The sequence below is a fragment of the Candoia aspera genome, chromosome 3 (assembly GCF_035149785.1).
Source record: "Candoia aspera isolate rCanAsp1 chromosome 3, rCanAsp1.hap2, whole genome shotgun sequence".
In the NCBI taxonomy this organism is placed as follows: Eukaryota; Metazoa; Chordata; class Lepidosauria; order Squamata; family Boidae; genus Candoia; species Candoia aspera.
This window is the reverse complement of record NC_086155.1, coordinates 110,192,942-110,219,991: the sequence shown is the minus strand read 5'-3', so window position 1 is coordinate 110,219,991 and position 27,050 is coordinate 110,192,942. Positions and strand designations below refer to the sequence as shown.

At 40.8% G+C, this 27,050-nt stretch overlaps 1 protein-coding gene across 1 annotated transcript in view; it reads right to left on the bottom strand.

Moving 5' to 3' along the window:
• Positions 1–2,987: 2,987 nt before the first annotated feature.
• NOS1AP (nitric oxide synthase 1 adaptor protein) overlaps positions 2,988–27,050 on the bottom strand; it is a 42,647-nt gene continuing 18,584 nt past the window's right edge. Inside the window, exons 3-10 of the mRNA XM_063298567.1 lie at positions 21,384–21,476; positions 16,701–16,759; positions 15,582–15,690; positions 11,790–11,931; positions 11,250–11,410; positions 9,015–9,182; positions 8,197–8,362; positions 2,988–3,724 (exon numbers count right to left, since the gene is read on the bottom strand). Of these exons, the coding sequence (XP_063154637.1) occupies positions 3,333–3,724; positions 8,197–8,362; positions 9,015–9,182; positions 11,250–11,410; positions 11,790–11,931; positions 15,582–15,690; positions 16,701–16,759; positions 21,384–21,476 (1,290 nt within the window). The 3' untranslated portion in view covers positions 2,988–3,332. The remainder of the gene's footprint in view (positions 3,725–8,196; positions 8,363–9,014; positions 9,183–11,249; positions 11,411–11,789; positions 11,932–15,581; positions 15,691–16,700; positions 16,760–21,383; positions 21,477–27,050) is intronic.

The window sequence follows — 27,050 nt, the reverse complement described above, 5'->3', positions numbered from 1 at the left end:
GTTTAGCTTTAGAAATAAGGAAGATTTATTTAGCAAAAGCCAAAAGCCAACACCGCCACCCTGGGGTTAAGTGCACTTACAGAGAAAGTAATTCCATAACAACCACGATCTAGCAAAGAAACACAAGAGATACAGAAATACCAAGGGGCTTTATGAAGAAAATATATGTGGTATAAAAATACAGTAATGTCAGCAGACCCAGACAGACAACCTGAGTCACTCCTGGGGATTCAGTCCTGGATGCACAAGTGGGGGGTTGGGGCTACCCCTAGGTAATACTCATAGTCTGCTAAAGATGGGCTCTGCTGAGTGGAGCCGGTGGTGTTCTTTTTACATTATATGCTCATCGAATGCATCCGTCAGTATCATTGCTGTGCATGATGCTGCTGTTGCTCTAGCAGCTGCCACTTGCAGCCTCATCTACCTGGTGTCCCATCTCCATCTCCACATTCCCATACCTGCTTTCTTGCCTACTGGATTTACATATACCCTTTCCATTTCTCAACATTCATTTCAGATATTCCTGTTCATCACCACTCATTTCCCTGCCTTGCCTATGTCCTTAGCAAGCCCTGAGATTGATTGTTCACAACAGAATCTGGCCTGAGGGATAGCCCACATGCGTTGGGAGCAGCCCTTCCTCCTCTCACACTACTTTAGTCATGGTTGTCAGACACTGAAGAGGCCATGCTGCTCTCTTGCTATCTTTCAACTAGATTTGCAGGATAAAGAATAACGGTGGGGAAATAACCCCTCCACCTAATTCATTCAGAAGGCACTTTCTCCCTGAGTTGCGTTCCTGAAAATCCAGCTGATGAATTAAGAGTGGGCCTGGATTTATGGCTTATCTGCCCCTGTTTTAGCATTGCGGGAATGGGCTATGCTCTCTCTTCCCTCTCATGTGAAGCTACAATAAAGCTGCTTTGGTTTTATAAATTCAGTTTCCTGTGATATGTAACGATTAAAGGATTCTTTCCAGACCAAGGTAAATTTTGGGCTTCATAGGGAACTGATTTAAAAAACAAAGAAGCGATCTCCTCAGTTTTCCTTACAAGCACCCATTTCAGGTTAGGCAGGACAATGTCTGTCCATTGCTATGGCTGTGAGCCCTCACAGCCAGGAATGCTTCCATTCTTGTCCCTCGGTCAGTTCCTGTACTCTTCAAACTTCCTGCGATTTCCTTAGAACCCAGGGCTGCTCCAGGAAACCTGGAAATCCAGCGAGTATTCAGAAAACTGCTGTGCAAATAACCTCCTCCACAATTCTCTGTTCAGTAATATCAATGCACAGAAAATATAAATAATATTATAATTTGCTTAATGGGAAAGTGCAGCACAGCAGGCATCTGCTGAACATTTAAGGCCACCCACCATCTGGTGGAGCTGCTTGTCTTTCTGTGTTCCTCACCCTTGATGCATTGTGCCACATCCTGTAATCAGCATCTAAAACCAAATCCTTGGGAACACACAGAATGCCCAGCCAAGTATTAACTCTGACCTCCCATTGCTGCCAAATCTTCTCCAAGTTGGAAAGTCTGGAGGTAATAATTCCTTAAGCTTAGGGAATGCTTTGTGAATGAAATGACACAGTTGACAAAAGACAGCAGGAAAGCAAAGCAGACTTCATTTGACAATTTTTGAAAAAGGAAAGTGAAAAGAAAAGAAGTTTGGCTCTGTATCATGGACATCAACTACTTTTGCGAAGGCAAGGGTCCCTATTCCACCCCAGTTTCAGTTACAGGTCTTGCCAGTGGCAAAGGTAGGAATGAGGAGAGGGCCACCGCTGCCACTGGCCACCAATCATAATTAAATACAGGAATATTTTCCATTATACTGTAAAAGTTAAATTTCCACTTTCTTTGCACAGGGACAGTTTAGAACTTGTCCAACAGTCGTGCAGTTTTACCCAACAATTCCCTAAAATGACTACAATCCTAACTGAAAATATAGTGATCCATTTTGCAGACAGTATTTTTGAACAAAAACAAGATCTACAGTCTTAATTCCCAAGCAGCAATCACAATGTCAAGCAGAAAATATTTTAACTGCCAATGGTTCAAAAGTTAATCTGGGCACACTTCAAAGGACAAACCTAGGTAATTTTATCACACTGCCATAACATAAAGCAAACATAACCCCCTCCCCCAAAATTTATTTTATCATTTGAATTAAAATCCAAGCTAGAAAGGAGTTTCACATGTCAGGTCAACCTTTTTCCATAGCCATTTCAGGCACAAAAGCCACTTGTGTGTTTGGGTCATATGAAATGGCATATAAGCAATACTATTATGAGAGCAGAGTCTTTACTAGGTAATCAGCACCCAGTTATATGAGAGGGAATCTATCGTGTTGAGAAGACATTTGTGATTGGCCCAGCTCACCTGTTTATATCAAAGACACAGGCTGGGCTCATGCACTGCAGCAAGCCACCATTTTGTTGGTGAATGAAAGACAACAGATGTGTTTACACAACATGTTAAGCCAAAACCAAGCAAATCATGTGATGGCTTACTGAGCTGTCAAGCCAGCCATATAGCTTGCATTTGCTTGGGATGGACCAAGGAGAAGCTGCCCTGACAGGGACTTAACTTTAAGATGCCATTCCAAAGACAAAATACTATAGCTGTTCTTTTGGGATTGGGGAAGCCTTTTCTAGAATGTATCCATGAATGACCAGGCTCGAATTCCAAAAGAACATGTCATGTTAAACAATTTCTCTACACACAATTGGTTCAAAGCTGAACCATTTTCTTCAACTTACCCAAACATAAGGCAGTTACTGGTCCTGTCTGAAGACTAAATAGGGGGTCTTAAACAGGAAAGGCAGAAAGTTGGAAAGTTTTGGCTAAGAGCAGGACTGTATATATTCTACCCACAGAAAGCAACACAATGCAAATAATGCAGTTCTGTGCCAAAGTCAAACACATTCTATACAAAATGTTCTCTTCCCTTAATGGCATTTTGCAAACTAGGCAAATGTGGATACACTTTCCATACTATCCTTTCACCTTCAAAACTGCTTTTCTAAAAGAAAGCTAAGATTCTTCAGATTCCAACACTCTAAAGTGATGCAAGTCCAGGGGCCTTGGGACATCTTGGGTAATATTTGTTCTGTCAATAGAAAAAAGAGTAGGTTTTCAGTAGGCCTAACTGTGTGGACTGGGAACTATAATTCAACCTTTGTTCCCAAAAAGACTCACTCTTTTTCACAGGAAGAATCTGTACCCAGACATAGAGAACAGAAATATAAAAGACAGGCTCGCTGAGACCTTTTTAAAGGAAATGCAAACATCATTTCAGATATCATCAGACCTGAGACACTTCATCTTCCTTTCATACGGCAACCTCATCTTCCAGGCTATCTCCCAGCCCCTGCTTTTCCAGGACATTGAGCAGGCGACGTGGCTCCTCTTGGGCCCATGAGTCCCACTCCTCACTCTCATCCATGTTGGATTCATACTCAGAGGCAATACCAGACTCACGGAATTTGATGAGCTCCAGGCTGCCCAAAGGAGGGTCCATACTAGGAAGGAAATGGAAGCATTCTAGCTTCACCAAACAGTCACTCCTACCTAAAGGGCTGCCCAGAGAACTGGAAACACTGGAGAAGCTGTGGTCGAGCTGGAGCAAGTGGGTGTCCTCAGGCATAGGGGTGGCAGGATCACACAGAACAGGCAGGGCACCTGATCGGTAGGTGATTTCCAACAAGCTGTCTTGAGAGCCCACTGCAAGACAAGACAGGAAGAGAAAATGGAGCATCAGATCAATCACCTCTGCTATGTTTATGTGAGAGAAGATGGCTCACTCACCATCTAAGAGAACTATTATTCTGTTGCAGTTAATCTGTGCTGCCCTTGAAGACCACTCAGCATATACAGCTGGTCCAGAATATGGCTGCAAAAACAGTTTTGGGTGCATCATAATATACTTGCGATATACTTCCATTCTGCGAGCTGCACTGGTTACTAGTGGGTTTCTGGTGCAATTCAAGGTGCTAGTTGTCATCTATAAAATCCCATATGGATTGGGGTCTGGTATTTACAGGACTACCTTTCTCCAATTGTATCTGTCCGACCCATAAAATCAGACAGGGTGGACACACTCCGTGCCCCATTGACTATGGGACATACCTAAAGGATGGTGTTTATAGTCAAAGAGCAATCTGCTAGACCAAGCAATCTCACTGTGGGAATAGCAATATTTCACAAAGTTAGGGATGTGGTTAATGAGGCACCTTTGGTAAAGCCACAGAAGTCACCATACCTATAATGGAATAGGTCCTAATCTCTAAATCTTTCTCCCTCTGCATGGAGCTCCATGGTATCATAGAAACAAACCTTTTTCATATAGAAAAAGGATAGGCGAGGATAGGAAGAAGGCAGCCTTATTTATGCAATTCAACTCAAGAGTGTACAATCCTTCTTCTTTATGGTCTTGTGAGGAAGATATTATAGGATATCTGAACCAAAGGGAAGCTAATAGCACTTTTTTTGACAGAAAGTGCCATCTGAATGGAAGACTTTTTTCATGATGAAATTGTGATTTATTATGCCTTGGGCAGAGCTTCATTGCCATGGCACGCTAAGGCAGTATTCAGAAGAAACACCATTCTATAGTAGGCAAAGAACACACAAACTTGAACAGTATAGCCATGAATTGAGGTATCACTACAGGAGCTGGCTTCATGCCTAAACTCTGAAGACCTTTAAAGAGACAATATGTGAAGAGAAAACACCAGCACACAGATTTGTCTCCTGAGACAGCAAACACCAATCCAGAATGTCAAGGAAGAGAATACAGTTGAATGAAAGTGGATCATACAGCTCCAACCATCACACAAAAGTCTGCAAAACAAAAGAATCTTGTGAGCCAGTTTGGTGTCATGGAGAAGGTGTTGGCCTAGAAACCAGGCAACTGTGAGTTCTCCAACAGTTACATGATTTCATAAGAACATGCTGTTAACTCACCAGACATGTCTCATACATTGGCATATGGATTGGCAAGTAACAGTGGGCTTTCCCCCCCATTTTGTACTCTCATTCTCTTTTAATTTCAAGGATTTCAGGGCTAAGCTGTCCCACCCATTATATCCTCACAGCAATGCTTTGGATAGGTTAAAGTGACAGAATGTTGAATACCATAAAATAAGAACCCATCTGTAAGTAGCCATAAAATAATATGAGGAGATGGATGTCTAAATGAAAAGGCATAAAGGAGTTCCAAGAGCCTACAAATACCCAAAGCACTTAAACCATAGAAAGAGAGCACCCAAGAGTGCTCAACACCTTCAACACTGAGGTAATATTTATGGGTAGGGACAGTTCTATCTCTAGAGCAACCTTCTTCAGCGTCACCTTCCAGATGTGTTGGACTGCACTCCCCATGATGCATAGCCAAGAGTGCAACCTAAAACTAAAGATCTTTGCTAGGTGAAACTAGTTGCTGGTCACCAACTGTAAAAGATGATGTGGGAATCAGTTATTAAATTTATATGTCACCCAACTCCCAGCAACTCTAGCTGGTTATGCTAGAGAATGTCATTTGTAAACAAAGACAGAGAGCAAAAGCCTTCAAATTCAGGAAATGAACAGCTACAATTGTGGCTGTTGACTCAAAAAGGCAGGAAGAAAAAGCCCAGGATTTAAACCTGGAGATATACTGTACATACAAAGAAACCAGGATGCTGTTGGATGGAAAACTTCTTCCTAATACATTGCAGTAAATTTTCTTAGCCAACTTTCTTGTGTCTGCTTGAATGTGAAAGGACAGAGAATTTCATTGCTATGCTAGGTACAAAGCCCTGACACCAACAGCATGATTGGTAAATGGTTCAGAGATTGGTAAATGGTTCAGAAATCGGTACTAGGTGCAGATCTGATGTTGGGAATAGTACCATTTTAAGCTGACACAGATAAAAGTAGAATGAGACAAGCAGTGGAATGAAGTCATCAAGGCAGAGGAGGTGCTTCATTTTGGGCAGAAGCAGGATGATACAGATGCAAAATCTGGGGCCCCAGGGTGGCATTCAATTTCCAGAAGATTTGGGTGCAGCACCCAGAGGCCTTTGAAAGTTGTTACCAAATTATATTGAGTGCAATCCACATACAATTTAGGAGAATAGTGATTAAAATGTTCATGTCTAGAGGAGAAAAGTTTGCTCTTCAGCAGCTTAATGTCTAATTCATATCTGTGAAAACAAACTCCATCCTGCTTCAATGACAGTAGATTTTGAAACACTAAGGAACCTGTAGTCCAGGGATGTGCAGCATGCAACTCGAGGACCACAACCATGAAATCCTATTTTTTTCAGGCCTCCAGCTATATGCCATGATTGCTGAAAACTGACAGCATCACTTCTTGCCATAAAAACACTAATGAATCTCATAAAATAAAAATACTGTATACTTAAGAAAGCAAAACAAACAAACAAACCCAACCCAGTCCCTTTCCCCCCAACGCCCACCTTACCCACATATGTCATGTGCATCCATCTACTTTGCTGCCTGCATAATCACCCTCCCTCTACAGTATATCAGGTGGGCCTTCTTGGCCAAAACGTCCCAATGCTTCTTTCATAAAACAGAACCGGTCACTTATTACAGCTGCAACTGAATTTTGAAAGACCCTGTTCAGATAAAGCTTTCATAGGAATGTTCAAAGGAAGAACATTTCTGATAGTAAATTACTTAAGAGTGTTGGTAATAAATTTCATACAGGCACATAATTTTGTGTAAAGTAAATTTGGGAAAGTATGGTTAAATAAAGTATCTGTAAGAATTTTGGGGGGAATGAAATATAATTTGATAGGATTACTAGAGGAATCTCTGAAAGGACTTTTGGATGTTTCTCTTTTAGATGAAAAGGGTTGGTTAAGTCAGATGTGACAGTGGTCCACCTAGAATCAGAAGACACAGATAAAGTTGTCTTATGCTGAATCATTCTGGTGGTCTGTGTAACCCAACAGTATCTACCCTGACTGCTATAGAGGAGTACAGAGATGGCCTTGAAGAAAATATGTAGCAGCGGTTAGGAAAACATGAACTTAGCCTGGAAAAAACTCAGTATTACCTCACTTTGACTCTGTTTGGTACAAGGGGGAGGAAAGGAGAAACGCTGTCAGGCTTTCAAACTCTGTTAACCTATATCAATAAAGAAGAATTGCAGTAGTTCACGTGGTATCTATTGCCTGACCTGGCCTACCTTGAAGGGCTGACATCAATCATAGGATGGCACTGGTCTGCTACAAATTGCTCTTTCTTTGCCCCAAAGACTTGGCAAAAAAAGGGGCATTAGATGTTTCAAATTAATATTACAGATTACAAGGAAATTCTAATGAAGTTGCAACCAGGGAGTGAATTACATCACTTGTCCCAGTGGTTTGTAATTGGGGCACCAGTTGAAGCCTGGCAAAGCCCCCTGGGCACAACTTCCACCTGTTATTTAAGCTGGAGCTGTATGTTTAGGAGCTGCCTGAAGTTATAAACCACTTCTGTAAGTGAAGTGCAACCATGTGAAAAATGATGCCCAGTTTCACAAACAGGCACTCACTCCCAGTCATGTCCAAGCTAGTGTTCCTAGCCTCTGTGAAGGTTCCACATATGATCATGATCACTCCAAGCTTGGTGTTGCAGTTACTGCAGGACCTGAAACCTGGGAGCGCAGATTTCCAATAGGGCCACATTCCCATCACTGCCCAACCAGATCTCAGTAATAGTCTCCAGGTCTCCACATTCATCCAACATGATGTTATGGTTGGACACCATCTTATTCTGTGTAATTTTAGCTGGAGGTGCTGTAACTGAATCTGAGAACCACAAAGCAAAATCCATGCCAGTGGATTACTTGTTTGACTTCTTCCTGTAAGGGCTGCAAGATTTAGTTCTTTGGTTTGACTTTTATATGAAGTCTTTTTCCAAGCATTCTACTTGATTACTGGATTTTGTGGAGGTTGATTTGGTTTTATTTGCATTTTTATTATTGCTTTCTAAATGGATTTAAGCAACAAGAAAAGCACATAAAGAGATTGTGCATTCTAGGCCAAACGCCATCATAACATTGTTCCTGACTGTGTCACTGTGAAGAAAAATAGAGCATTGAAAGACAAGCTATCATCATCAAATGGAAAGTATGTTCTGGATTCAAAACCCAAACAGGAATAGAAATGATTCCCGTAGACAGGGGGAAGAAGAGCTCTTACTGGTGTTGGATCCCAGCAGTTTTGCCTCCAGTTCCTGCACCTGCTTTACCAGAAGTGATATATGCTGGAGAAGGTCCTTATTCTGAAGCAGGAGCTGGTGTACTCGGGCCTGGGCCTCAAGGCGGGCAGCTGCCTCTGTGGCCAGCTGGTCCTTCAGCAAATGTACCTGCAGAACAGAGACAAAAAGCACACAGTTATAAGCAGTTGCAGTGAGAAGAAGTCGACAGCAAGGAAGATCTCTCTTTCTGACAGAACTCTACACTCTGAATATAGGCATGTATTGAGGATAAATGTTACTCCTTCAAGATTACCTCCCTTGAGGTAGCAGGTGAAAGTGTCTCCTGGGCCTGCAGAAGAGTGAGGAGTAGATCCAACCCACCAAATGCTTTGCAGAGCCCTTAGATACTAAAAAGAAACCGAGAAGTTGGCTTAAGAATAAAAACAACGTTCAGAATGCTATCAGTCTCCAGTGGAACTGCCAAAGGAGCAGTTCATAAGTAAGAAAACAAATGGAGACAAAGCATGCTGTATTTCTCATCAGCCACCAAAGGTCCTTAAATTTTCATTAAAAGTCTGGCACCAAAGATAAGGATATTCCATGAAAGCTATGCAATGAAGTTGGCATTGAAAGTACCAGTCCAGGTTTCTATTCCTTTAAATCTTTGCTATTTCTTAGCTAAAGGGCTGCAACTGAACAGGCAACTGGCTTCTTTGCTATTAATTGAGCTCAGTTTGGAACATTTCATGCACTGCCATGGTTCAGATTATTTGTACTACATAGGATTTCTCTTCAATTATCCTGCAAAATAGATAATAACCTGAGCCACAGCAAACTGAGTCTGTTGCTGCTGCTGCTGCAAAAGCTGTTGCAGAAACTGCATTTGGTGGTGAGCAGAGAGAGGAACCGCCGGCTCAGGCAACTGGGCAGAAGAAGGGAGAAGCATTTTAGGAGAAGCCATGAGAACATTCTCTTTATGAACCAAGTCCTAAAAAACAAAGCAGATACAGGGATCAATGCAGGATTCAATTCAGATTGCTCCATACCCAGTATACACCTTTTATTTCACATAAACACAATCCTTCCCCACTCAACAGGAAGAAAGGAGCTACAGTGGCAGAACCAAAGTACCATAACACTCCGCCTTAGAAAGGAGACCACAGAGGTTCCAGTGCTCAGCAAACACAGCCAACCAGGATAAGACTGCTCATCCACTGTGGTTTGGGGGAAACCATCCATGCCCTCTTTTCTCTTTGCCCAATAGAAAAAGAAACAGCATCAACCATGGCAATGCAGAGAGATCCTGATCCAAGAGGATCTGATCCTACTCATTCTGGCTAATATGGACAGTATCTGGTAGTTTGTCATCTATGTATGTAGCCACCTGAACATCAGAGCCTTTAAATGCCATTGTTTCATGCCAGTATCAAACTGAAGAGGAAGAGGAGGAGATGGAGAAGGGGTAGTCATTTGGCAGTGAAACAGGAAAGACCTGGGCCTTCCTATTTGCTGGGCTTATGAAGAACATAGTTTTCATATGTCTTGTTGCATCAAGAACAGAGACTGTTTGCTGAGAACAGTGGGAAAGGGTTGATATGTATCACAATAACATTCCCTTGGGAAAGGCTCTACTGAGTGGGGTTGATTTATTTCCCATGAATGGTATATTTCCCTTACTTCCCATGAATGAAATGATATGAATGAATAATTACCATGAATGAAATGATATATTTCCCATGAGTGATATAAGAAAAAGAAAAAAAATCAATTTTTCAATTCAAGAACCTAAGAGTTTCATTTGATTTGTTTTCCTGATGATTTTTACTTTAGGAGTAGGATGGAGTATGCTCTGGAAGGTAGCCTTAGGGTTCTGGAAGTAGGGCATTGTGGTGGATTCCAGCACTGCTGCTGGTTCCCAGGGAGGGAACGCATTCCAGACAGATAAGAGGCTTCGCAACCTGGACATTGTTGGTGGGAATGTTAAGAGGTTCAGGGTAGCTCTGCCCTAGAGCCCTTCTGGGTTATTTTCCCTTAGGTTAGTTGAGTAGCTTTAGTCTGGCAAGATTTCCTGGATCAGGAGGCCCTTCAGACAGTCACTCATGCCCTTGTTATCTCCCATATAGACTATTGCAATGTGCTCTACATGGGGCTACCCTTGAAGAGTATCTGGAAGTTTCAGCTGGTCCAGAATGCGGCTGCGTGGGCTATTTTTGGTGCCCCTAGAAGGGCACATATAACACCTTTGCTTCACGAGCTGCACTGGATACCAGTTTGCTTCCGGGTCCAATTCAAGCTGTTGGTTATCACCTTTAAAGCCCTACATGGCATGGGACCGGGTTACCTAAGGGACCGCCTTTTCCCTGCTTCATCAGCCCGTCCCACCCAGTCATGCAGAGAGGGCATGCTGCGGACCCCGTCAATAAGAGAATTCCATCTGGCGGGGTCCAGGAGGCGGGCCTTCTCTGCAGTGGTGCCCGCCCTCTGGAACATCTTGACCCTGGAGGTGAGATTAGCCCCATCACTCCTAGCCTCCAGAGGGAATTGAAGACCTGGCTCTGTCATTGGGCTTGGGGCAGGGAGGAGAATAATCATACTTGGGGTTGGCTAGTGCCTTGAAGTGCCCCTCCTACGCAAGGATTGAATGAGACCATAGCCATCAGGAGTTTATTATATTTGGTAGTTTTTAAAACCATTTTAGTCTATATTTTATACTGGAATTTTATTGTATAGTTATTGTTTTATGCTGTAAACCGCCCAGAGTCCCTCTGTTCAGAGGAGATGGGTGGTGAAAAATTTGATTGATTGATAGATAGATAGATAGACAAATAAATAAATAAATAAATACTGTCTATATGGCAAGAACAATAAAGAACTACAGTTGGAGATATCGGCTCAGCATGGTTCTTGGCCTGGTTCCTGACAGGCATGGATATGGTGGACCAGGTATCATTCAGACTTTTCCAACTCTTGATTCTATGAAAGGCAGAGCTATTTAGGAACTCTTCCTAGAGCTGCATTCTTTGCACATAAGCAACACTGACAAGGATAAATATACCTTGCTGCAAAGTAGGCCAGACGTCTCTTTACCAACGGCGTCAAGGTCTGTCACCCCCCTGTTGAACTCCAAGTGATCACTCCCTGGCTGTCTGATGTCCACAGCATCAATATCTGTTTCCTCAGTAGTGTTGACAGGTTCAGGTTCAGCCAGACCACAAGCTGTGAGAAATGATCAGTAGCAAAAATTATGACAGCAATCTAGGCAGGCCCTAAGATAAGATCCTAACATCCTGAGCAGGCTGATTCAGGCTAACAAGATAAATCTTGATAGAAAATGGCAGGATGCTTTTGAAACATTCTCAGGCTAAGGACAGGCAAAAGTGAAGTCCCAGCGGGCCCACCAGAGAAAGAATGGTTCCACACACTCTTTCAGTTCTTCATGCAAGGGGTGAGAACATTTCTCAACCTGCTTTGGGCAAGTCATTGGGCCCATTCTTCACTCAAATATAATTTTGCCACCTCTTTTTCTATCTCTTTGGAACTTCAGTCCCCTGTTCCTACAAAGCCAGTGCCTTTCCCATCATTGTTGCCTTTTTACCTGGTGCCTCCAAATCCTCACTGCCCTTCTCACTGTGGCTGTCTTCTTGGCCATCAGCATTCTGCTGGGTATGCTGAAGGCTCAACTTATGGCAGACTTCAAACGCTTGCCCCACTGTTCGGACAATTCGCATGGCCTGACTCTGCAAAGTAGAGAGGAAAAGGGCAATAAAGAACATCCCCTCCGAAGACCAAGGCTACAGCTATTCCTGAGGAAAAAAGTCCCATGCCTTCTCTTAATATTCAGCTAGGTAGAATACCAGTAATCTCGTTACAGCTAGGAACAATATCAAGATCAGTGAAAATCCATTTTTTTACATATCCTCCTAAAACTTTGGTTTCCTCTGATCTCTGTAGCTACTGTCTAACACATTGTCTCAACAAATCAAACTGACCTCCTCCTAAGGACATACTTGTTTCCAAGATAGGTCCTTGCTCACTCTTCCCTAGGAATGCAATTCTTTGTCCCAGATTCTGATGCTATGGCAAGTGATTCATTTTTATCTTGTCTGCTAAGCTGCTGGTATCTCAAAAGCAGAAAACAGAGGATTAACATGGAACAAGCCCTTGCTATGATATAACATAATCCAAAATTAGTGGAATCAAGCCCAGAAGGCATTTGCCTCAGCACCTTTTCTCTTATGATATTGGGAGTAGCCCTCATAAATGCAGAGTCTAGGATACTCTGTTAAAATAGCAGAGGATGGAGTGAGCACTGTTGCTTCAGTTCTTTAAGTAACCTCAAACAGTGCAGACAATGAGAACATCAAAAATTTGCTGGAAATGCAAATTTTGATTTTCCTCTTGAATGTAGGAGGGTAGCTAGTCTGCTGTATGAAGCAGAACAATAATGTCAGATTACTAGAAAATCTATGCCTGGATCTGAATAGGAGACGTATTTCTTTGTTAGTTCTGCTGAATCACCAGCAGCTTCCAATATCATGAAATATCATTGTGAGCAAGAAAGCTGGTGTGAGACTTTGTAGTGATAATGGGTTCTAACATACATAACTCAAAGGCAATGATACTGAGCTGCTGCTCTTGACTGTTTGGACTTTAGTAGATGGAAAGAGATTCTACAAAGTTCTAGACTTTTCCCAGTCATATCTGACATCTACTTGTAGTTACTGGGAGATGTCATCTTGGAATAATGATATCCAAAAGTTTCACCTTGGGACGGCTATCGTGATCCAACTCTAGCTCCCATTTTTCATCCAGCTCCAAACCCTGAATTTATGGGGATACTACTCACTGAATAGATTGAAAAGCATCCTGAAGTTTCAGGTGGTATAAACTACATCAGGATTGATTCAATCTGTTTGTTCATGCATTTTCTTAAACACCCAAAGAACAAGGAATAGAAGAGAGAGGTTGAGAAGTACTGTAGTTACATGGGCAAATCTACTCCCAAGGAGCCTATTTTCCTATAATCCTCCCTCCCAACTTTGGGATCTTGCTGTTTAGTGATGTGGAAAGAATCATAGATGAGCTTTCCAAATTTGCAAACTAGTCCATTGATTCAAAAGCTACACTTCAACTTTAAGCTACTCCTCCTGAGCTTTTTCAGATATTCCATCTTGGCAGACTTACCTGATACACATTTACAAACTTCTGTCTGAATCAGAAGGCAGATATATAACATTATTCTGAATTTTGAGTAAATAACAACAAGCTAGACACATTTTTGCAGTAACATGTAATTTGCCACTTGGACATGAAGGATGTAACAAGTCATACATTTTTTGGAATGGCCATTCCTGCATTATATCCTCAGAGAGCAAATAAAATCTGTCATAAAAGTTACGGTGTCATTTAGGTTTAAATGGCTTTTTAAAGAGTAATGTAATTTCAACCTAGAAACAGAACAGTGTTTTCCAGCCTGACCAACTTTCAAATGAGGGGGTGTCAATTCCCAAAATTCTCAGCAATGGCCCTTGTATAAGCCTTTCATCCCAGACAACCAAAACAAATTGCCTTTGCCCCAAAGCAGGGAAAGTGACATGCTCTGGCTCACACAAGCAAGAAGAGATTCCTGCCTAACCCTTCCTGGTCCAAGTTAAAACAAAAATCTTGCCTATTTGAAACAGAGAGCTGGAGTGGAATAAAAACAAGAAGATGTGCTGGGATAAAGAGAAGGTAAAAACTAAGATTATTCAGGCCCAGATTTAAGCTTGGAATGTTGAGAAAACTAAAAAACAGATACAAGTAAAATTGAAACCTTCTGATTCAAAGGAACTCTTACTTGGGCAGACATTTCCTTTTATTATTTTCACCAGTTTCCCTAACCTGTCTAAGACTGTTTTGGAGTTTTATTTCTGCCTTCTCAACCATGAGCTATCTCACTCAATTCTGTGTAATCTGAATTTATTTTATGTTAATATGCTAAACTAATCAACAGAAGTAAAGCAAAAACTAACACTATTGTTTTTGTTTCTGATGTTTATTTATGCAAGCTCAGTTATTGTATGTTTGATGCACCTTGGAAACTCTGTGCAGTAGGGTTTCCAATATTAATAGCAGATCCATTCCATGATCAGCCCTAAACTTATTGTCTCCTCTGTAGCATTCGATGGGGGATCCCCATCTGTGATTTTAGCAGCACTATTTTTTTTATTCAACCTTGACTGTGCTTTCATATGACTATTTAAAGCAATGGAGCACATTTTTACTTTATTTTTTTTTCTTTTTAAAAATAAAGTTACCTATCATTTCTTAGATTATCTCCAATTTACCCCGTTCATCTAGCGATGTAGTTTTTAACAACGCAGGGAGTAAGATTACCTCCAAAAGTGGGGTGTGTGTGTGTGTGTGATTTCCCTAATCATACACCTGACACTATAATCCTGGGTGTTATAAAATTTATTTCATGTTTATCTGCTTTCTGTTGTTATTTGCTGATAAGGGTATAGGATGCAAGATCCCTATCCATCCCACACCTCAGAGTTAAGCAGGAGGATACCAGGTAAAGCCATACCCCTACAAGACAGGTAATAACAGCAGTAATAACAAAGTAGGAACACAGGGCCAAAGTACGTAAAATTCAGAGGACTTCTAGGAAAGGAGGGTTGAGACAACAGGTTGAAAGAGTGTTTTCTGCAGAGGTTGAGGCTACGGCTCTACCTGCCAGTAAAGCGACTTATACTTTGAGTTCTACTTTCCCTGTAAAAAAAGGGGTCCACCACCACTAGGTGGTGATAACAGATGGTCTTGGCCCATCTGCTAAGAGTTGGGTGGATACTTTCACTTTTTAATCATGAAGAAAAGTGGGAGAGGATTTAAACTCATTGCTCTGTGAGAGAAGACAACCACATATAGTATATGAGTCCTCCCTCTCCCTCCCCCTTAGGCACTTTCACTTTTTGACCTGTGAGTTGTGCCTTTGTTTCTACTGAAAAGTCTTTCTGTTAGCGACTTGACAGGCTGCTGAGGAAAGATGCTGGAGGAAATGCATTGTTTCAAGTACCATCAACACAGTGTATAAGTGATGGCAACCTAAATCATGCTCTTTGCTGCCTTGGTCATGGGGGCAAATATATTTCTGGGGTAATAAAGGAGGATGTTGTTTAGAAAGTGCAAGGAAAGCTCCTTCCCCACAGCACCTATTCTCCACTACCTAAGGGGAGGAAAATACTTTCCCTGCAAACCTGTTTACAATTCCCATCTAAATAGGGTCCAAGAAGATGCAGAGATACAAACTATGCACAATATCCCCGGGGTGGGATGAGGAGCTTCAGTTTGCTAGAGGGATCTAATAAGAGGCCTTAAGCATGTATCTTGCCAGCTTGCAACGTACCTTCTTCTTGGACTTGAAAACATTGCAGCGGAAGGTGTTACTGGAGCCATCCCGGGCGATATAACTGAAGATCTTCAGGTCCTGGGAATCGTGGGACACATAAAATATCCTGCAAGAATAGTAGAACTGCATGTGCACGCATACATACCACATGGGAAACAGGCTATTATGCCAGTGTCTCAGAGAGAAGCTGGGCAAGTCCAGGTATGTTCTTATTAATTGATTGTCATTAATACTGGCAAAGATGATCAGATCTTTCCAATACTATCATTTTGCAATTTATTCCTTTCCTTCGCTCTACTAGTTAAGCGCTCTTCTCTTTTAATCAGGATATTTTATTATTAATCAGGATATGCTATTATTATCTGCTAATATGGTTAACACACTGGAATAATACTGGAATAATATTTCAAAATGCTAGCCATTTCTGTTCTGTGAACAGATTGACTCTTAACATGCATGCAGTCAGTTACCAATTGCCATTTTTTGTCATGCAGGCTATAGTTGCTGCACGATAGAATTATAATCTGAATTATAATTGGGTTTATTGTAAACTGCCCAGAGTGCCCCTGTGAGGGAGAGATGGGCGGCAAATAAATTTATCAAATAAATAAATAAATAAATAATCCGAATTCCAGAATTTCACCTCACAGGTTACTAGTCCTCCTACAAATATTTCTGTATGTAGAGTGCTCATGTCCTGAAGCATGAAGGCAGATTGGCGGGAAGAGAAGACTGAAACAGGGACCACCCCTCAGTGCTGTCACTGCCACATCGAGACCTAGAAACCTCTACCCAGTGCCAGCATGGTCTTAAGTCCCAACCTGGATTCATTCTGGACTGTGTACAGAGTCCAAATGCCATACAGCCTGGAACAAAATGACCTGGGAAAAGAGAGGCAAACCCACATAATGGATAATCAGCTCTGTCTACCAGCACTTTCTACCTTCTCCTTGAAACCTCGTCAATCGGCCCTTCTGCAAAAAACAGCCTTGTCTAAGTCACTGGAGGCTTGCCTATGATATGCATACTGCTAGTGGTTAACTCTTCTCCTCCCAGAGGCCAACAGTGAACTGTGCTGCTGCCAGTTGCCATGCCTTCCTCCCTCACAACTCTCACCTGTAGATTGGGTCATGCATCACCAGCAGCTTGCTCTCATCCCAGTCCCACTCTTTCTTCTGTAAAAGAGAGCTGCGTATAAGCAGGACAGATGCTTCACTGAGTGACACAAAGTTTATAAAACTCCTAAGGAAGTGATCATCCTTCAGACAGTGTTACTATGGAGCCAAGCACTTTTATGTCCTGGTCTGAAACCGTGGAAGACCAAACTTTGTGCAACCCATTTTGCAAATAATTACCAATGAATGTGGTAGAGGGAAGGGGTGCTATATCATATTCACTGAGAATGGAAAGTATTGCTGAGTAGGAGCCAACAGCTGCACACTCTGCAGCTGAAAAGCATGAAAGCCTCCTTTGGAGATTATCTGTTCCCAGCCAATTGGGTTCATTCCTGCTGCTTGTCTAATGAATTTTAATCCTTTTTGTAATGCCTGGACAGGCTTCCTCTTTCCTTTTTTCTTTTCTTCCTTGACTACCTTCTCCCTTCCCCTCATCCCAGTCCAGCTGTGTCTTCCCCTTTCTGTTCCTTCCTTTCCCAGTGCAGTTGACTCTTCTCTTTACCCCATACCCAGCCTCCCTCCCTCCCTCCCCCCACCCCGGCCCCATTTTGCCATTCTGCTGACAGAAAGGAGGAGGATGTGTGAGTGTGGACTTGACAGGTTTCTGTCTGTGCAAGCAGTAAGAGATAACAGTTGCTATATGCAGAGGGGGATCAAGTTATCTTATGAATGAGTTCCTTAAATTCACAGGAAATTAATTTAAATCAGAAATGATTGATTTAATTAATACTTTTGGTTTTTTGTTTTGGCTTTGCCCTTTTGCGGATTATAACTTCTGGCAAGTATATACACATCTACAGTACATGCATACATAGATAAGTGCATTGCATGCCCACATTTGTTACACAGGGAGAAACAATCTCCAGAATTGGTTTCAGCTAAAGTTGATGGCCCTAGGATGGCATATAGAAAAGGTGGGCATTGCCCACAGTCAATCTTACTCATCCTTAGAGCATAAGTGTCCAAGACAGTGGTTTCCATGTAGCTATTAGATACAGGAAAGACAGTAAGAAAAATATCAAGATTGATCGCCAGAGACAACATTTCCTGAAACAAACAGCTCATACTACAAGGCTATGAGTTGGGGATACTTTAGTCTAACATGTAAATAACAATCGATTGCAGGCAATCAGTCCTATAAAGGAACAGTGGAGAAATGGGACAAAAACCACTTAGAAAGGCTAATAAATTTAGCTCAAGGATTAGACATGTAAGCAATGGCCTGCCATGGGCTACAGAGAAATACAGGGAAAAGAATGATGACAAACTAGACAGAGTAATAGGGTGAACCAGTGAGATGGCCTGGGTCAGACAGAAGATGACCAGCACCTCAAGAACATCATCATATTTGTTAGTGTCCAAAGAAATGTCTGCCAGTAGAAGAATTGGAGCCGCTTTGAAGAAGCAAAAAAAAGGGGGGGGGGGCTGGGGGGGTGAATCAGCCAAAGTTCCACTTGAATTTAAGATTCAAGATTTAGTTCAAATATATTGTTCAAGGTTTGAATGAACATTAGATTGAAACAAATTTGAAATTTGAAATTCAATTTGTTAAAAAAAAATTGTAGACTAAAATGGAGAAATATCAAAATGCCTACAGCTACTTCATTTTTTGGCAAAAATAGGATGAAAGTAGCTGAAAGTTTATAGAGGATGTTCAGCTCGTCAAATTTCATCCAAGTAGCTTTAAGGGTTTACTACAATAACTTTTGAAATATTTTTCTGTACCTTTTTTAAGGTAGAGATAGCAGGAGTGACAAAAAAACAGCATAGCAGCCTTCAAATTATACAGCAAAAGGCTGCAGAAAAGTGCTGAACCAATGCAGAAAATGTTCTACTCTAATTTAAAAATAATATTTTCCAAAAATTGTTTAAAAAGTAAGCTCTTATTGACTTCCGGTGGGAATATGGCCAACTGAACAGCTGTGTGTCTGTGAGGTTTGTGGACAGAACTGACACTGGAGGCTTTTTCCTGAAGCCCAAGAGCACATTCACGATAGAGAAAACACTCAGAATCATCCCATCTGCTCTCCAGAACGCCGTCTTGTAACCAGAAAATCACAAACAGCATTTACAACATCTGGTAAGAGACAACAGGAGGCGGGGATGTCACCATTTCCAAGCCATGCTGTAGCCTTAAAGGGACATTAGGTCGAGCCACCCCATTTCTAAATCACCCAATTTATATTTTTTAAAGTTTATGTACCCTAAGAGAGGCTTTCTACAGCAAGGAGAAGTGGACTCTCTTGGTGCTTATCGTTATTTCTGGACTAAATTTAAAAAATCTTTTTAAGTTTTGACTTGTTTTCCCATTTAAAGACTAAGGAGGACTGAGAATAAATAACTGCCTCCCCGTTATTATTTTTGTACTGAATTTGAAGGATTTAATATTTTTCTACATGTTGAATCTGCTGTTTTGAATCTCCACTTTCCCTGAGAGCTGCTTGTTAGCGTACTCTCTCTTGTCTCAATTCCATTCAGAAACTTTTCATTAACTCATTAACTCCTGTCTTCGCAATAGGACGCCATAATCTACTGTCTGAAGGATTTCAAGGAGATTTTCTCAGAGTTCCATTATGAGCTTAAGCAGACCTACAAACAGATCTTGTCAGATTCCTGTCAAGTTATTTTGCAAGATATTCGGGACACTGTGGAAAATATCAGCTTTGAAATGTGTCATCTGGTTGAGGACGTTATGGAAGAAGATGAAGATCATAACAAAGATTGAGATGTTTCTACTGCCAGTCTTTGTTGAAATGCCAGGCGAAGAGTTCATCCTGGTGCTGAAGGGGTTAAAGGGACAGCCTGAATTGCAGATCACAAACGAAGTATTTTCTGAGGGAATGTTATGGGAAAGAAGAGGGTCTGTTCCGTGGGAGGTTTTCTGTTGAGAACTCTGAGTTTCCAAGGGGTCAGTTGGGCTGTTTGATTTCTGTATGAAAAATGCCTTGTGTGTAATATGGAGATATATAAATGTCTTAGTATATTTCAAAGTGGGGTAAAATTTTAAGAATGTTTAATTGGATTGACAATGAGGCTTTTATGATTTCACTTCTCTTTAATGATTTGGATTAAGACTTACTGGATTTTTTTAAAGGTTTGTTTGATTTTTAAGATTTATAAGGTATCTATAAGGTATAATAATTGTTTTTTTTTTAGGTTTAATAGGGTTAAGGTTGTTGTAGTATTATTAATTATAAAGTAGACAATTTATATGTTTTTATAATTTGATTTTTATTATAGTGGATAGAAGTATACAGAATAGTGGAAGGAAGGAAATAATTAAATAAATGTTTTTTCAGGGGGAGGGAAGTTGATTTAGAGATTTATGTACTGTTTTTTTTAATATAATGGGAAGGAACAATTGCATTTAGTGATTTATATATGTGTTAATGGAATGAATTATTAAAATAACGTGATCTTGGTTTGATATAGAGTAAGGGATTGATTATGGAAATTGCTACATATTCTTGTTGCAAGTCGGAAGTCACTTCTTTATGTAATCTTTGAAAATTCTTTTTCTTCTGTTTCACACTCTTAGTTTTTTCTTTTTGTAGTTTTTTTTCTTTTTTGTAGTTTTTATCTTTGTTTCAAACTTAATAAAATTCTTATTTAAAAAATAAGCTCTTATTAAAGGCTGAAGAGCCTGCCTTTAACAACTTGCATTTCTGAGGTGCTTTTTAGACATGGCTCATTGGTAAAGTTAGCCTCTTCTAGGAATGATGCACTGTAAGCTGCTTGGGCAACAATTTTTTTAATAGAAAAAGAAAATCTGTGACGTATGTGTGTTACATATATAGTGCCCTATATTATAATTAAATTGTCATACAATAATCTCACAACAAGCAATGAAATGATAAGACAGGGTTTGTGGTGGTGATAAAACTCATTGGCCCATCTTACCTCCCTGAATCTTCTCCCTCACACCCCTCTTCCCTCTAATACCTTGGAACAACATCTGAGTCTCTTGCAAAGGACACCAGTACATCTCAAATAATAACCAGCAATATTATTCCATTTTACCATTCCATACATCCCTTCAAAATATACTAAATTGGCATGGCATATGTTAACAGCTGCAAGGATTTTACATGCCTTTTATTGGAAAAGACATTTGATTCTCTCTTTGGAAGAATGGTTAACTAAACTTTGGAAAATGCGTCATTGTGTAAAATAACTTTGTTTTAAAAAGTATATCTGACACGGAATACAGCTCAAATTGGAAACCATTCTTGAATTATAATCTCATACATGGAATTGTGCTGCATCCAAAATTTGGTTTCTGGAACTCATATTTTAACTTAATTTAAAGTATTAGTGGAATGCATTATTTATTACTTATAATTGCTCTTGATGATTTGAACAATGTTAACCAAGTATTTTTTTTGAGCTGAAAGCTTAACAGAAATATTTTGATTAGAGTATGGATATGAAATAAGTCATAATATTATAAGTTTCTAATGATGTATTGGAATATATTAATTTATTTGTTTTATGACATTTCGTTTTGTTGTTTATCCACCCAATCATCACCATCTTCATCATCATCAGTTAAGTCTCCTTCTAATTTACAAAAAGGAATTCTAACTGTACTGCAGGGCAAAGGTCTTAGAAATCAAGAATTTACCTTCTTCTTCTTCTTCAGCACCACTTTCACACCATCTACAGATACCAACAGATTCACTTTCTTCTTCTTTATACTTTTGGCCTTGAACTCATACTGTCAGGAGCAAAACACAGGTGTCAGTAAGCCCCTTTCAGCAAAGTTCAGCAAAGTATAGGACATGCCAACACATGCTGGGCCTCTGAGGACCACCTCATTTTTTCACAACTGCTGCTGTCCCCCTTGTAGCCACTTAATAATTAAGGCACCCAGCCCCCTTCTGCAACAAATGATCTGCAAGCGGTGCTACATTTCTGGGTCTTTGTAATGCAGTTGGGCTTATGGAGTCTTTGCAAGCTGATCCAATTCAATTCAGCTCAGTTACTGCCCCAAAGAAAAGGCTGAACAAGAGTTTTGTGGGAAGTTTCCCATTGGCAGGAATCCTGCCCTTGGCCATTTCCTGCAACTTCCGTACTCCCTGCTGACACTGCAGTTTGCCACCAGTCTTTGGAGAGGTGGCTTTGCTGTTTTGCCTCTCCTAGCCACCATTTTCTTTTGCTACAAAGTACCAGCTGGAATGCAGTTTTTTCAACTCTCCCTTTAGAAAGAGAGCAGGAAGCAGCAGCGGAAACACTCAAGCAACATCTTAAAACTGCTGCACAACATGAGTAACAAAGCCAGTGGATCTGTTGAAATGCTCTCCTTTATATGAAGAGTATCAGAAGAAAGCATTGCAAGTCAACTACTACAGTGCATCACCAAGATACCATTGCAAGCACTACAGAGAAAAGGGACAAGTAAGGCAGAAGGTCAGAGTGATTATTCAGGAGGTTTGACAGATTTAACTCCGTTTGCCTCATGAGTGATTTAGCTTCTATCTGATTAGTTTAAAATAAGAGATAGACAGTTTCAGCTTAGTACCTGGCTAGTTATAACAACTCCAAGCCCTTGTAATATTTAAAGTCCCCACAAATGCTGTACATGTCCACATTATGCATACGCACACACCTACACACACACACGTCTAGAGAGTAAAAGGAGAGGAGGAGAGAAATACTTTCAGACTTGCAAGTGATGTTAGCCCCTTCTTTTAAAAAAAACATCTCAGAACATGGGGCACCCATGTCTGCATAGGCCACTAAGAAACAATGGAAGTGTGGATTAAATCAACGGTGCGCCCAACAGTCCATATGATGCATATTGTTGATCCACACTTCTCCCTGCCTGTCTGTGTCTAGCTAACGCTATAACTCCAGCTGAAGGAAATCAGCAACAGGACCTACTGCTATACTAAGCATTGATGATAAAATATTCAAATATAATTTAACCAATGAAACGGTATATAAGAGGAGAGATATTCACCTCCAGTGAAACACGCTCACACAATAGATGACTCCCTTTCCCCTTCTCAAGAACTGTAACAACCATGCAACTGACTTGGAAAAGGAACGCAAAGGTCATTTGCAAAACATGAATTAAGCCCAGGAAGACAAGATAGCATGAGAAAGAAACTTAAAGTTGCCCTGCTTTGACTTTCTTTAGTATAAGAAGGAGAGAAGGGGAAATGCTCTCAGGCTTTCAAGATTCTGTTATATAGGCTATAATGTCAATAAAGGAGAGTTCCTGTATTTCTTATGGAGTCTGCTTCCTGACCTGAACTACCTCAATGGACTGACAATGACCCATCTGACAGGATGTAATGGTATGTGGGAATGACCTTGAGAGACAGGATGAAGAGCTGCAGACTAGACAACCATCATGCAAAAGATATCTCAGCCCACAGAAGCAGAGGGGCATGGGAAGCATTTCATTTATTGTAGGGTTACATTAAAAGAAACTCACAAGTCTGAAAGTATTTCTCCCTTCCTTTATTTTTACTCTCCAGAAAACTAGGGAAAGTCCTTTCTGAAACGCTTCCCATGCCCCCTCTGCTTCTGTGGGTTGAGATGTCTTTTGCATTATGGTTGTCTAGCCTGCAGCTCTTCCTCCTGTCTCCCAAGATCATTCCCATATATCATTACAGGAATTTACTAACAGATTGTTCAAATAATCAACAAAAGCAGTATTTCATGTGCCTTTGGTCTGTAAAAAGGCAGAGATAAAATATACACAACTTCTCAATAGAAAGCAGTGGCTAAGATTATCCGACAGGATAAGAGTTGAGAAAATGCAAACAAACATTGACTGTCAAAATAAAAGAGAAAGTTTTCCACATTTCCAAAGTGCGAAGGCTAGATTATGTATTCATTCAAACATACGGGAAACAGAGTTAGCAAGCACAATCTCTCAGAGTTTGGAATTGACCTTGGGCATGAAGAAGAGACCTGTAATGGTATGTGAGAAAGACCCTGAAAGATGGGGTGAAGAAATGCTACCTAGGGAATGGTCAGATAAGAAAGGGCATAGCCCACAGCTACATAATGGGTGTAGAAAGAGGCCCTAACTCTAACCCTCCCTAACTTCTCAGGCTGTAAAGTAGACAGTGGGAGATTTGTACTTTCAGACTTGCAACATTCTGTTAGTGTAGCCTTACAATAAAGTAGAATTAACTCATTTGGTCGTGTTTCCTGTCTGGTCTATCTGGGAAGGCTGGCAGGACCTGATCTTAGAACCAGTTTGACTGGTAGAAAATGCATAGAATGCCCTTAATGCATAGAACTCCCCAACCTGATGTTAGAGCTGCAAACAATAAAGGTTGTTTACCAGGTAAGAATGTGAACAGAAAGACATCTAAGAGATCAAAGGGGTCATCATTATGGCCCAAGTACCAATGCCAAGTCCACCCAAAAGAACCAGTGAATCACAGCAGATAAGGGATGGAACAACGATTAAGGACATTGGGCACATGAGGGTAACCTGAAAGGAATCCCCTTAGCATGTTCAGGAGAACAGAGGCTAAATTGACTGCCCGTCTATAGAAAATACTTGCTGCTAACCCCTGCCTGTAGGAAGCCCAATAGTCCAGGGACTGGTGCCACGAATTTCTATCTTTTGTACCACCATTTAACAGCACACCAAATCAATTGACAGAACATAGCAGTGGCCAGTTATCTTGGGGCCGAGATGATCTCCACTGCAGAACGTGCAAGATATATGCAAATGTTCAGAAATTAATTTTGCTCAATTTCCAGGCACATAGTTGTAGCTACTCTAGGTCGGTGTACAGTACTTGAGGCAGACTACTATGTTTTAGTAGATGCCACAGGTGTGATGAGAGAAGGTGTCCTCTTCTTCTCTTGCCACAGTTGTTCTTCTCTCATCTCCACTGGGGCAGAGAACCCCATCACTTTAGTTTGATAGTGCTTTCAAGTCCAGTCATGCTTCTCTCTATTCCAGTTGTTTGGCTAGCAGTACTTGTACTGTGATGATGTTTCCTACACTGACCCATTCTGGAAATGGGTTCCTACCCTGTGAAATTGGTGCCTGTAGTCATCATACCCTGATTGGCTCTCTCAGTCACATTCCCCTTGGCTGGAACAAGGGGATTACCTTGTTGTGCATCCTTTGAACCTAGAAAGGAAATTATTAATCATCTGACAGAACTGCTTCCACTGTTCACTTTAATGACTCCATTCTGAAAGTCTGATGCCTCATGAATTGTTGCAAGACCTGAAGTTCAGGAGGGCTCTCCATAATGTGTTTTTCTCCCCCAGTACCATAAAGAAGATTGAAACACATCAGATAAGCTCTCTTCTGGGATGTATTTACCATGCCTACATAAGGTTAATGCTTCATTGCCACTTCCATCCTGAGATGTTCTTTTATTTTAGAAGACAGAACTTGCGTTTTGGCTTTCTTGTGACTTCTAGTGCTTTGGAGCTACTTTATCCTGCCTTTCCAGGCCAACTCATTAAGAGAAGTGCCTTAGGAATTTGATTCAAGTATATTATTGATTCTACTATTGCTATTATTATTGTTATTCTTTTGAAACACATTTGTTGTTTAGAATAGTCTCAGATTCAACTGATATGACATGAAATATAATATACATAATTTTTAGTGCAGGCTTTAAATCCATATTCACTGAGTGCTTTTTTGAACTTTTACACCAATAAATAATAAAATGGTATGGGTACATATAATTTTCTTGTCAACAGTTCCAAAGAGGTTTGTTATTTTGTTCGTCTTTGACAGTTTTTCAACTTCCTAGTTTAGCTTACAAAGTAGGCCCTGGAATTTCCTTTTCTCTTCCCAACTATTAATCAGATCCAACCCTTTTTGGCTTTTCAAGATCAGCCAAGGTTGGTTAGGTGCTGCCATCTAGCTGGTACTTCATGCAAATAAGGAACAGGAAGCTAACAACCAACTAGAATATCTTTGATATCTGGCTCTTCCCTGAGGGAATTGGGGGTGAAGACATTATTTGTAGCAGAACCACACCAGGAGATGGAGCATTCTGTTGAGCTTCATAAAATTCAGAATCCCTATAAATGTTCAGAATGTCTGCTTTGGTGGGCTCAAAATACCCAGTGTAGCAAAATATTATCTTCCCAAAAACCTGTATGTGTCAAAGTGCTTAGACTCTCTATAGTACTTTCACTGATTTTTCAAAACCCAATAAGGAAAGTAAAAGGTGATAGAGGGATAAACAGGGGAAAACAATGGAGCATTTCAGAAGTAAAACACACTTATGAGAGACTGTAATTTTTAAAGATCTTTTACCAGGATCATATTTTTCTCTGTTTTATTTCTAGTTATGATGACTGTGCAACAAATGTACAGTATATCTGTAGATTCTCTGGGGCCTGGAAGCTATGAGGATTTGGGGTGGGGAGCTCAGATTAAATTCTATCAAGACAGATTTGCTAGTCATCAACAGACATCTGGGCAATCTTGTAACATTGGTAGCCAATCTTGAACCCCTCAGCCTTCTATGGCTGAGCATGTTTAGGGTTTTGTTTTGTTAACATAGTTTGTATTTGTACAAATCTTGAGGTTCATCCATGCCCACTGAGCCTTGTGGACTGAACATTATGTATTGGCAAAAAAAAGTATAGAATTTAGAATCTGACAGGTATAAAATTTAGTTTGCTATCAATGTATATGACACTAAAAATAAATGTGAAGTTTATATTTCAACCCTCTGCCTAACTGCTTCATTGCAGCAGCCTTTAAGCTGGGAGCAGACAATGAATCTAGGGCAGATTTCAGAGTGAGATAAAATGAAAGGGCAGAGCTTGAGGAGGAGCATCATCAGGAGAAGTGAACTGCATTTCAAATTAGTGTTTTTTGTTTTGCTAGAATGGGGTTAGCAAATGGAATTCAAGTTAATTCTCAAACACTGTGTGGAGCATCTTGGCAGTGGATCGCAAAATCCTTAATACAGGCAAAGGTGAAAGGTTACAACATACAGCAATTCCAAGCATTCCAGACAAATGCCAAAGGCTCCCCTTCCCTACAAGCTGCTACTCTTCACGCAAAGCCATGGGAGGTGGGAGAAATATAAAGCAGAGCAGGAAATGGAGGAGTTGGGAAGTGCTCCAACTGGCAAAACCAGGCAGGTGAAAGAGCATGAGCAGAATACCAAATCAGCCTGTCCTTTTCAGTTTTCAATGGAGACAAACCAGCAGCTGATTTGAAGGAAAGGGGAAAAAGCCCAAACGGTTCTAGTGCTACAAGTCCTGTCACTTGAGAATCCCAACAGCCCTCCTGAAAACTGAACTGGGAATAGTGGTACAGCTCTCAGTCTCT